A 12,480-nucleotide genomic window follows, 5' to 3' on the forward strand; every position below is an offset into this window, starting at 1 on the left:
TATTTTTTCTTTTTCATTTTTTTTTCTTTTTACATAGAATTAAAAAGAAAATGTTATTGGCATATATATATAAATATATGTATATATTCTATAGACTAATCTTGCCAAATGCAGCTCTTGAAACCTCGTCAAGATCCAAATCGACAATTTGCAAACACAAAGCCACCTCTGCTTCGACGTCGCATTCCGGACGCATACACTCGAAATATGGCTTGTTTGGTGAAAACAAACCTGTGCCAGCTTTCTTTCCATCAAAAGGTCGATCTAGTTTCTGCAATTGTTCCTGTAGGGTTAGTTTGAATGCTGAGTTTTTGTTTAAAGAATCTCGAATACCTCTCAATTCACTTGAGACTTGATCCACAGATCGGAGCGCGATAACAGACCCACTCACAGTGACACAGAGAACGGTAAGCTCGTGATCGTCGTGATCTGATATGCGATGATCGTCGACCCAAGGATTATCCAACTTGGCAAGGAAAAGCCTAGAGATTCCTGGAATCTCGAACTTAAATTCCTGCTCGATGAACCCGCGCGGAGTGAGCGCGGGAACACCTCGGCTGATTTTCAGTATTGCGATTTTGTTGCTTACTTTGCTGCTGGTCACGATTTTGTCCTTGAAATTTAACTGATCACAGAATGGCTCAAAAGGCGGTCGTACTCCTATGGCAACGCAATCACTTTCGCCAAGCTTGAACTGGTATACTGAATCCTGTTTAGTTGTGACAAGGGCTTGGTCGTCCCGTATCAGAAATGAAACAATCTCACTGGGGAAAACTTGTATTAAGTTCGGAGAAGTCAACCTTTTTTCAGTTTCGTCGTAGCAAGTGCTCCAGATCGAATCTCCGCCATCGAAAAACAACCGGTCTTGCCATTGCTGGATATGTTTGACTGGATGCAGATGGCCAAAGGAAGTGAGACCAGTGATGGCAACTTCATAATAAGCGTCTTGATCATTCAATTTACGTCTTTTCAGTTTCTTCAAGTCCAAGACCTTGACGGAGCCCCTGGCTTTTCCGCTGGTTACCTTCTTGCATCCAACAACTACCTTGTACGATTTCTTACCACTTCTGTTGATTTCCCAAACATTGGCACATATGGGGATTTCATCCGGGGCGAAAACAGCACCACCCTCGAATTTGCCATTCAATTCACAATGTGGGATGACTCTGCATGTTTTGTAATCGACACATGCCAATCTGTCATTCGATTTCCGATCACAAAGAAGGAGAAAAATCGAAAGGTGTGGCAAATAAAAAACCTTTTTTGCATCTGGATCGACTTTGATGTGTTTCAAAAATGGCCTTTTTTGTGTGAAAATTTCTGCCAAAACCAACCCATTACTTCTGAATAACGAGAATCTATTCCACTTCGTAGAGAAGTCCGACTTGAGGCTTACAACTGTCGCAATGGACCGGTTCTGTGATTCGTTCATGTAAACTTGTTCAGGGTACTGTCCTTGACGAGAATCAATCACAAACAAGTCCAAGTTCGTATAGAATAATAGTTGGTCGCCGATTGGAGCAGTAAAAGAAATGGCGGCGTCATCTGCAATTTGGAGAAATCTTGTTATTTCAAGGGAGTTTGTCGATGTTGGCTCAAGCACCAACAACTGGCCCTGGCGTGTACCAACGTAGATTTTGTCTTGAAAAAACGACAAATCATTGGCGACTGTATTGTCCAGTGCATATGGCACATTGAAAGAGCATATGTCACGACGAGCCTTTTGTAACTTCAAGTGGTGCACCGCAGATATACTAGACCCGTTGATGTCGATTTTATAAAATGTGAGATCCCCTGAAAAAGACCCCACAGCAAGGTGGAAATTACCCGCACGATCGCAACACTTTTTGAGCATTGACGGCTCGTAGTCGATCTCAAACGAGTGTCGAAGTGCGAGCAAGTCGGCAAACTCGGAAATTTCCTCTAATCTTGTCCCACTAAAACTGTACGTACAAAGGTGCGTTTTCTTTCCATCCACTTTGCTGGATAATAGAACGACTAAGGAGTTCTCAGTGAATTCGGCAAATACAATGGCATCTTCAAACTCCTGGCTAATGCAAAGATCAACTAGGTCACTCAAAACTATGGAGTGTGGCGTGACCTGGACAAGCAATTCCGTTTCAAGAAAGTCGTGAGTGCAAGTGCAAACGCAAGCAAAAATAGTCGGCTCACCTTGGCATAAAAGAGGCGAATCAATCTGGACAAACAGATCAGTCTCGTCGTCTGAAGCCGTAACTTCCAAAAGCGTAGACTCAAAAGGTAGCGAGCAAAGTATGTACTCAAGACCCAGAAACTGCAAAGTCCAAGCACTGGTAACTTCGCGTAGTTTGTCGTAGTAAGTATTGCCTCTTTTTTGGCCATAGCGAGCGCTTTTGAGCTGAGTCAACCGACATCTGTCTCGAAGCCCGTTGAGAGTCCACAATTCCTGCGTTGGTCTGAGTGTGGAATCTTTGGAGATGGACTTTTCAACCAATGCGCAGTCCTTTATGGGTGCACAGGCATCGAACGTCTCAATAACTCGGCACTTGCTGTACAGTAATTTGTTTTCATCAGAGACATCGCACAAGTACTCCTTTCGATAGATTGATCCAATTTGAACAGTCCTGCACCCACCGCCGATGCTCGCATAGGATAAGCTAAACCAGCTTTCTGTTACCTTCTCTAGTGAAAAAGTTGATATGCTTTCAGGGACTCGTAAGATGGGCGAAATGGAAGATATCTCGTTTTCGGATACAAGCACGGAATATAAAACTCCAGTATCCGTCGCGATGATGACCTCATCCAACAGCGGAAGGTCTAAATCCACGATTTTCGTTTGAGGAATGTGGAAGCTTGTCGGAAACGATTTCCACGGCGCTGTTGCTTTCCTTGAGCTGTATTGCGCCGATAGTATATCGTGGATTGTGACGATCAAAAGACCCTGCGCAGGTGAAACAAATAGAAAGGATCCATTAGTCTTTAATGGAATAATAAATATCGGAATTGGAAATGTGTCCATCAAGGGGTAGATGGCTTTACTGATTTCCGGAGACGAGCCATAAAAGCTTGACCACGAGTACAACATGACGTAAAGCCTTCTTTCATCCGTATAGACAAGGGTCAAATACATTTCGGTTTGCGTTGCGGATTTAGGCTCAATAAAACACGAGTCAATCAAAAAGCCACCAAGAGCAATGTTTAAATGATTTTTAAGTACTAGTCCACTTGAATCTTGTTGGAGCGTCATGTAAAGTCGAAAGGAATTTGATGCTGAGCAAGATATAGTGGAAAGACCCGAAGGCGAAGATTTCAAGTCAAACCCGCTTGTTTCGAGACCGAGGGACGGCGACGACGATGACAAATTCCACCATTGGATTGCAAATGGTTTAAACACTAAATTATCCTCTTCCTCTGCCCGCAGAGACGCATAGTCTGTATCCCGCAAATGCAACGGGACATGGAATATGCGCAACAATAAAAGAAACCCCGAGGTCAACGATAACAAGATATGGTCTTCCTCTTGCGCAGCAGAAGCAGGCACGATGCAGGATGAGCGCACCAGCGACTTGAGCTTGAACTCAAAGTCATCCACACAAATCGAATTGTGCCGTACCAACACCTTGATGTCTTCAAATATCGGCTCTTCCTTTGCCTGAGGCAGTGTTGTTGACTCCATGGCTGCTGCACTGGAGTCAGCAAACATGTCATCATTCTCGTCAAATGCCTCCGCCTGTGAGTCTTCTTCGTTGGGTATAATAGTCTCGTACTCCTGGTCGTTCGCCAAGGAGCTCGACAGGCCCTTAAAGGGCTTATTTGTTCTTACTTTCACGTGGGGGTAGATGCGCAACACTGACGGAGACGCAAGCAACGTTTGCTTCATGAACACTTGATCTTTGGCAGCTGCAGCATTTTCATCAAGGACAGCATCCAAATACTCGTATTCAACCACTTGTTCACCTTCCATGGTACTCGAATATTCATCTGTGCTCATACCGCCATTGAGACCCTTTGAATGAATGGAGCCATCAACAAATGTACCTATGTTCATATGAACGAGCGCAGGGTTCCAAAAGTGTTGCCAAAAAATACAATAGAGAATAGAGCAATGCTGGACGCGATTTTTTTTTACAACCATTCTTGACCTCTTGACTCCAACTTCATCTCTAGAACCAAAAGCAAGACACTACAAGAGGATGAAATCCAAAAGATACGACAAGATATACAACTGCTATGCAATAGGGATATGTTTGTCGCTTTTAGGATTTGCCGCTGGGATGGAAATGAATTCCTACTCGTGCTTGAAGAGCTACAATGTCTTTAGCACTTTTTACGGATTTCCAACCAAGATTGAAGCCAATTTGTTGAACTCGAGCAACTATTTTGGAGCAATTGGTAGTTATCGACCCTCGTATCGCGATAAATGCAAGCCGCCATACTTGTCGGCAAGCTAACGGATTCTAACTGAATAACCTAATGATTGGTAAATCATTTATTTAGGGGGTGGAATTGCAGCCGGCGAAATTGTGGAGCATTTTGGTTTCGTCAAGGGTATGAAACTCTTGTGCTTGGTCTGGATTGTAGGAGTGATCTTCACTTTTGTATCGGAGACAGCTTCGATGCTCATCATTGGGAAGGCGATCAAGGGAGTAGCTATTGGGGTCGCTTTTGCCACGGTGCCCACATATTTGTTTGAAATAATCCCCTATAAGAGAAGAGCAAGAATGTTGACTCTTTTCACGTTTTTCTGGGCTTTGGGGACTTTGTTCATGTTTCTACTACCGATAGCCTGCTCGGGGCACCTTCACGGAAGACGATATCTCAACTTCCATTGCTTGGTGGACCTCGTGCCCTTATCCTTCTCCACTATTGCCGTGCTCTTTGTACCAGAGAGCCCCAAGTGGCTAGCGGGGAACAACAAGTGGACAAACGCGGCCGATGTGTTGGAAAGCATCGAGCTGAAGAACTCGGGGAACTTGGAGAAAACGAAAACCCATAGCGAGAGAGTCAAGCTCGGCGACAAGCACTTTGTAGTGAAGAAGTACTCAACCACAATGGACATCAAGAGTTGCAACTTGAATGCGCTTTTTGGAAGAAAGTACATTAAAGAAATCTCCTTGGGGATCCTATTGCAGCTCTTTGTGGACTGCATGGGTGTCAAGGTATTGGTAGAGTCATTGGGCTACATTTGCAGTGCGTGCCAGGTCCTGTCAATCGATGAGCTTCGAATGGTGCAAATGTTTGATTTGCTAGTGCGATGCCTTTTCGCAATCGTTCCCCTCTTGATTCTTGATAACATGAGGAGAAAAGACGTTTTTATGTTTGGCGTAGCCATGATTGCACTATGCATGTGCATCTACACCATCATGTTTCTTGGATTCTCCCTCAAGAGACCCGCGCGGTCGTTGCTTTATTTCAACTCGGACTGGGTGCTGAAAGTTGAATTTTATGATGAAAAAGCATCCTTGGTTTTGGCTCTTACTATTGTTATGGATGTGTTGTACAACGCCCTCATTGTCCCTAGCAGCTGGCTCATCATTTTGGAAAACTTTTCAACGTCGTCACGAGTACGGGGTTGGATCGTCGTTAGCAGTTCTCATTGGTTATTTGCATGCTCAATCTCCCTCGCCTACCCTTTCTTGTTGTTGCACTTGAATGGATGGGTCCTCTTTGTTTCAACAATATTTTGCACTGTCGGGTTGATCTTGAGCCTTCAAATACCAGAGACGAAAGAGACTGCAGCTCCTATGGTTGAAGTTGGTCGACGCCAGTTGTGTAGCGACGGCGGCAAGACGTGGGAAACTGTACCAGATTCCAGACCGTCGCGCGCAAAGAATCGACTTGGTGCGCTTCCATAAGATGGCGCAGCTACAACTATAGTGAGTCTTTGAAACTAGCTAATATTTACCCATGATAAGTGAAAGAAATGCCAAGTGCTGGTGGCATGGTGGAGAAGGGCACGGGTTTCAACTATATCATTACTGCTAATAGCACGTGAATAGCACGTGAATAGTCACGTGCCTTGCAACTGGTAGCATAGCGCTGCCTACACCTTCTCGCCGCTTTTGGTTCTGAGAATTTTCTTTCTTTTCTTCCTCTTCACTTCTTTTCTTCCTCGAGGATTCATCATCCATCAAATGTTAACAACCAACGAGCGTTGCAACTCCAAGGTTGATATGGTACAGGGGTATGTTTGTCTTGAGTGGAAAGTGCAGCGATGATTAATTGCATCTTACCAATTGTTCCAACTGAATTTTTTTTACATTCAAAAAGAGGTTGACAACAAGCATTATCGTTAAGTTTTATTTTTGTATGAGCTCATTTTCATCAGTACATGGAGGTTCCATAGTGTAGCTTTTTTCTTTTGTTTCTAATTACTAACAAGCACCATGATCAAGTATGTTTTTGAAATCTGCCAACAAAGCAAGTTTCGTTTGATGATTTATTTCCGACCGGGCGGACATAATCACCTCCAATGCCCCTTCTTTTGTACAATTAAGGAGAAGGAGTCGCATCTTCAGTGTACAAATTTTTTTATGAAGATGCTGGTTGAGGAGAGTTGATGAGAGGTCGCTTACTGACTGAAACTTGACATTTCGCCACCGCGATGTTCGAAAAGAAAGAAGAACTCATGCTAACATGAAATACGCAGATTAATCTCATTTCCAAGAATAGATGATTGATTTTTTTTTATTTTCACTCATTTAGTGGTTTGAAACGTCTTGAATCCACGAGGAAATATTTGAACCGGCAAGAGATCAAGTGTTTTTAGTGATGATTTTTTTAATATTCACACTGTACGAGGAGCTTTCAAGCTTCCCTGACTACATCCATAAAAATACTGATTTAATGACTCTGAAATGCACTGGATTGCTTGCATGTGGATTCAACTAGATGTTTTTTTAACAACTAATTGGTGAGAGTAACAATCACACTTTAATAAACATATCCATTGTCATGTTTTCACTGCCGTTTTCCCTCTTGTTTCTTCTCTTTCCTTCTGCTTCTTTTATCAACTTTATGAGACTCGAGATGGCATTTTTTTGAAGATCACCAGTTCCAAGGTGAAAAAGTACACAAAAAAGCTGCCTATTTTATACCAGTTTCGATCGCAATTTTTCAACTCATTCCAACTCAACTCGGCCCCAACTGAACTCATTTACACTCCATATACTCCACTTATACGTTGCCTAGAGTCAGAGGTTAACTTGTTTGCATCTCCAACCTGTACCCCCACCTACATCCACCTGTAAATAGACCATCCATTCATTCATTGCCTTTTTTTTGTTTGATAGCATGATATAGCATCGAGCCATGATTCGACTACGAAACCAATGCTTATTTCGCTACACGTTCCTGAAGAATTGCATCTATCGAAAACACATTAAACAGCTAGCCAATGTCGCGAGCAAGATTACTCACGAGTCGCCGAACACTCTGCGACGAGCTTTCACGATTGAAAACGAAAATCTGCCCACGCGTCGGGTTCTCCAGGATCCGTTGCCATCTGTATCTAATGCTACTACTACTGCAAGGAACGACAAGATCAATACGAAGCAACGGGAATCTACCAAATCCAAGGCATTTTTGAGCGCTTTTTTATGGTACAAACGGTATAGAAGGGCCAACTTGCTCATGTTTGAGGAAAACTTTCTGGAGATATATTTAACCAGGTTGAGAGAAAAGACCGTTTTGACAGAAAATGACATCGAACTGGTGGAGGACGACTTTCGGCAACTTGTCAAGGCATCCTTTGAATTCCCGAACCAAGGACTCGCTGCCATTAAAAAAATTTGCAATTTTTTGTTCCAAGAAGTTGACGCGACAGAGGGCAAAGCTGTTTTATGCCAAAGAATTCTCCAAAGTCGATCTAGACTATCGCGATTGCTAATCCAAAGTGGAGAATATTCCTTTTATAAAAATGTAATTGCACCAGCAATAGAGCGACATCGCCTTCCTCGTGCAACGGTTTCCGAACTAGAGAAAGAATTGCAAATTATTCAAATGGAAAAGGAGCAAGTTGGTGGAGACTACACTTTCAATTTGGAGCTGGTCCAGAAGCAGTTGGGCAGCAACAGTATGTCAACCTTGGAGAAAATATCGCTCATCAAAAATTTGGTAATCACCGGGTTCCATGGCTCAAAAACATTAAAAGGAAAGATATACTTTGTGGCTTCCTTCCTCGAGCTCACAACGACACACCAGTCCCTCGGCTGGCAACTTTCGGATTCAGAGACAGAGACAAAGACAGACAAACATAAACGCGCACACTATGATGAAATATTTCGCATGTTTGCCCTCCAGTCCATTGGAATGAAAAATGCCGAAGTGTACTTTGGGAAGTTGTTTGAAGTGGTGGAAGTGCATTCCGATTTGGAAACTTCCTCTGCTTTTATGAGGAAAATGATGGGCACGGTGTTGGAAGAAGCACCGTATCTAGTTTATGCTATGTTTCGATCCAAATCCTGGCAGATCAAAAGCCGGCACCTTAACCGTTCGGCAGTGTTGAATCTGTGCGATTTGACGTATGTGTTGAAAGCATGCGCCAAATTCGATGAAAATAAAATTTACCAATTGTATACCGAGAATCAGGATTTGCACAACGATGAATCCCAACAGGAGGTTTTTCTCAGTTTGTGTGTACGCCATAAGGACTGGACAGCTTTGCAGCAACGATTTGAAAGCATGTTTGATGAGGGAAATTCTCCCAACACTATACACTACGGTATCACGATGCAAGCTTTAGAGTACCTAGAAGCAGATGGCGAGTTGGAACGATTGTATGAGCAAATGCTAAACAGTGGCATCGAAATTGGCGCCACCATCTTTGACGCTAGAATCAAGTCGAGCTTGAGACGAAAGGATTATGAGAGTATGCCAAGGTTATTCAACGAGTACATCAAATTGACCAAAGAGGGTAAAGCAGACCCAGATGGTGTAGCACTGCTTTTCCCGCTTTCAATGAGGGGCCACATGGACAATCAGGACTTCAAAGCGATTTTGTTGGCCGTTGAAGCATATTATGAAATGGAACTGGAACTGGACTGCGATTTCAAGATAATTCCAGAGCAGTTCATTTCAGAGCTCTTGGTGTTTTTTGCAGAAAATCTTGCCGTGCAGGAATTCCATCAACTTCAAGACTTGGTTCTTCGATATCGCAAAAAGTGCAGTGCCTATTATCAAGGTCTAGTCCACGGGTATTCGATATTGGGACAATTCAGGAGAGCCGAAGGGTTGGCATTTTACGCTCACGGGAAAACCGCAGTGCCATTTTCTGACTTTGGCATTTATTCGGCGCAATTATCCAACTATCGGCGCTGGTACGAACTGCGTGTCATGGAGAGCAGAGACCAAAATTACATTTATTCCATGATAAACTACATTTCCAACAAGCTAACACACCGCGAGTTCTTTGTCTATCATCCACCACAATCAAATGGAGGCTCACTGTTTTTGGTCGATGCGTTGCAGGAACTACTCAAGACAGCAACTCGTGCCATTCGCAAGATCCAAGTGCAAAATTTGCGCAAGACCCCTCGCATGAAATCGTTTGAAGAGATTGTGGAGAGGCAAAAGGCACAACATCTCAATCTCGACGAGACACTGTACATTCCCATTTTGCAGTCTTATCTAACTTATGAGGATTTCCAACCCTTAAAAGTGATTCAGGTGATTGAAGAAATGACTAAATCCGGGATTACAATCACCGCTGTGTCTTACAAGTACTTGATTTCAGCTATGGTTGCATTTGATACGTCCCTTAATCAGTCGTTTGAAAACTCGACCAGATTGCTCAAACGGATTTTAGAAGCGTACGGGGTGTACAAAGGCCCCGGTGAGATCGGGCTAGATTTCCGTAAAGACGCAGTGGAGATTTCCGAAGTTATCTTACACTATGCCCTTGAAGCTGATAAAAACACAGCACAAGTTGTCTTGGCCGACTTTCACCTGTTTTGCACACAAATTTTTGGCAGCAAGTTGCCCTTGCAATTGGAGATCAGGCTAGACAAAGCCTATAAGCATTTGTGCAAAAATAGCGACCCTGAAAAGTATGAAAAGTTGGTTCATGAGAGTTTTACGCGATATGCCATGCTTTTGACCGAGAGTTTCCAAAAGAATTCCAACGAAGGGGACGAAGTCAAGACGGTAGTATCGCCGCCGCCGCCGCCGCCCCTGCTAAGTGCTGCAGCTGGCGATTCCACTTTTGATTTAGTCAGGTACCTTGTGCCACTCCAACGGTTTGATCTTCCTGTGCAGAAGCTGGTGGCGAAAGCTTTGCTGAGTGGTGCAGTTTTGAGTCGAGCAGGCTACAACTATGTATTTAGATTCTTGTTGCATTACCGCCAATTGCCCCTTGAAGACTTGCTCGAAATTGCCGAGAAGTATTTGCTCCAGGGCACCCTCAACCAAATGGCTTTATTTCGACAAAAGAGAATTTGTTACCAATTGTGTTTGATACACCTTGCTGAAAAATATGGCGATGAGGAAGTCGAGCAAAGCTATCGAATCCTTTCTGAATTCTATGACGTTGAATCTGTGGAGTCGGCAAGGAACGAGATTGTAAAGTTGGAAAATTTGCACAATTTTTACAGAAGTGAGTCGGGGAGGTTGTTCAATATCCGCTTAGACGATTATGATTCTAGAACCATGAACCAGCACCAGTTTATCAATTTTTTCAACCCGATCGAGCTATACACTACAGCGGTGAAAATGCTGGAACGGAGATTTCGAATGTTGTATTCAACTTGGCAGAAACACCCCCAGCTGGAAGAATTGAGGCAACAGTTCCCCAAGTGGGATAAATACATTCGCATGACTAAACTCCACGGGAAATTCTTTGACAATATCAGCGAGTTTAATCGCCAGATTGATCTATTGAATCCGCCAAAGCGTCCTTTTACCGAGTTGAGACCTAGAAGAACAAAAGACGTGTTGCTTGAAATCCTCCATCATAGTAATGAGAACCGAATATTCCTAACGGCAGATGCCACAGAAGAAACGGAACTTCTACGGCGACTCAAGGAAACAAAAACAGGAAAGGGGGGGGCTAGAGGTGAAGCCAACACAGAGTGAATTGATTGACGAGGAAGCAAAAATAAAATGGGAGTACCTTCTAGCCAAGAATGCAAAATAAAAATTACAGATACAGAGAGTGGCGACGTTAAGCATCACTTGTAAATAGAAAAAGACTTGATAAATAAACGAAAAGCGAAAAAACGAAACAAGGTAAACTATTTTCCATCTATAGTTGGAAACTCAAAGAAACCACTTCCTTGCGTTTCACCGTATATAAGTGGGCCAATATGAGGCTGGATATTCCATTCTAGTTTCACGGTGGCATTTCTTCCTCTGAACCCCTTTTCCACGTCCCAAACCGAGTATTTCCCTCTTTGACCCACCAAATCCAACTTGGAATCCTTCCTATCCTTGATGATTTTATCCCAAAATGTCACCTTGTTCAAACTGCCGTCAGACTTGCCAGGATACTCGGCTGTCAAATAAACAAACACTTGTTTTGTGTTCCAATTGAACAAATCACCCAAGTCGGTTTTCAAATCAAACGTGATTTTGGAGTTCTCCTTGGGCTTACGATTGACCGAGCCGTATTGGAAAGAATACTTTATCGACGATTTAGGCTCAACATTCGATATGGACGTGGTTGCAATGTTCCAAACATCGTCTTTGACGAGTTGAAGAAGCGTTGCTAGTATGACGAGTCCTACTAGAATAGTAGCCGATGTCAACGCCTGGTTCCCCGCAGATTGAACTCTACTGACCAAATTGAACATCCTGCTGCTGTCTTTCCCCCCTCTTATTGCTTGAAGCTGTGTATCTTTCGTGGTGGGATCTACCACTGAGAGGTCAAAAAAAAGACATGGTGGGGATGTCGAGCGGTTGACGTGTCTTGTCGTGTTTTTCCAATGACGCAAAATGAACGTGTTTGATTTTGCGACACCGGTATCGACAACCCCCTTTTCCCCCTTAAGCACACTCTCAAACACTCACTCAAGAACATTGATAAGAATGGACCACCCCACCATGAGATTAGATGGTATTTCAGGTATCTCAACCAGGAAGCTCTTTAATGGGTGGTTGGCTCTTCAACAATGCTGCCGCATTTTGCAATTCTTATTTTTTTTGGCATTTGTTGCTTCTTTTTGGGAAGTGAAAGAATATAAAATCTCGCTGGAATTTGGCTTGACTTTCCTTATCGCTTACGGGGAAAATTGGACCCCCCATCCCTGCCACAACTGTTCAATTATTATACCTGCAAAGACAAAGGCTATCAACTTGGCGGTGCTTGAGCTCGATAGTTTTCAAGAGTTGACCCTAACCTGTAGAAAGCCCTGGGTGTCTGTAAGAGCCGAAGTGGATCAATAACTAGAAGCCACACAATTTCTAATTCCGATATCGTGTAATAGTGACATAACCAACATCGGAGTTCGGCAATTTTAAGATACGATAAGACTCTTGCACACTTGTTCCAATTATTCTTCTTTGAAA

General features: G+C 43.2%; 5 protein-coding genes across 5 annotated transcripts; 3 read left to right on the forward strand and 2 right to left on the reverse strand. All coding sequences in view use genetic code 12, as the record gives it.

Moving 5' to 3' along the window:
• Window positions 1-88: 88 nt before the first annotated feature.
• On the reverse strand, window positions 89-4,027 carry LODBEIA_P07780 (uncharacterized protein; the record flags this gene model as incomplete). Its single annotated transcript, XM_066976735.1, has 1 exon — window positions 89-4,027. The coding sequence occupies one exon, from the start codon at window positions 4,025-4,027 to the stop codon at window positions 89-91; it is 3,939 nt and encodes a 1,312-aa protein (XP_066827716.1).
• Window positions 4,028-4,172: 145 nt separating this feature from the next.
• Window positions 4,173-4,430, forward strand: LODBEIA_P07790 (uncharacterized protein; the record flags this gene model as incomplete). Its single annotated transcript, XM_066976736.1, has 1 exon — window positions 4,173-4,430. One exon carries the CDS (start codon window positions 4,173-4,175, stop codon window positions 4,428-4,430), a length of 258 nt encoding a protein of 85 aa, XP_066827717.1.
• A 99-nt stretch (window positions 4,431-4,529) lies between these two features.
• On the forward strand, window positions 4,530-5,834 carry LODBEIA_P07800 (uncharacterized protein; the record flags this gene model as incomplete). Its single annotated transcript, XM_066976738.1, has 1 exon — window positions 4,530-5,834. The coding sequence occupies one exon, from the start codon at window positions 4,530-4,532 to the stop codon at window positions 5,832-5,834; it is 1,305 nt and encodes a 434-aa protein (XP_066827718.1).
• A 2,146-nt stretch (window positions 5,835-7,980) lies between these two features.
• Window positions 7,981-11,049, forward strand: LODBEIA_P07810 (uncharacterized protein; the record flags this gene model as incomplete). The annotated part of the gene is made up of 1 exon (XM_066976739.1): window positions 7,981-11,049. The coding sequence occupies one exon, from the start codon at window positions 7,981-7,983 to the stop codon at window positions 11,047-11,049; it is 3,069 nt and encodes a 1,022-aa protein (XP_066827719.1).
• A 158-nt stretch (window positions 11,050-11,207) lies between these two features.
• On the reverse strand, window positions 11,208-11,765 carry LODBEIA_P07820 (uncharacterized protein; the record flags this gene model as incomplete). Its single annotated transcript, XM_066976740.1, has 1 exon — window positions 11,208-11,765. One exon carries the CDS (start codon window positions 11,763-11,765, stop codon window positions 11,208-11,210), a length of 558 nt encoding a protein of 185 aa, XP_066827720.1.
• Between the last annotated feature and the right edge of the window lie 715 nt (window positions 11,766-12,480).

Source organism: Lodderomyces beijingensis (genome assembly GCF_963989305.1).
Source record: "Lodderomyces beijingensis strain CBS 14171 genome assembly, chromosome: 1".
NCBI classification, from domain to species: Eukaryota; Fungi; Ascomycota; class Pichiomycetes; order Serinales; family Debaryomycetaceae; genus Lodderomyces; species Lodderomyces beijingensis.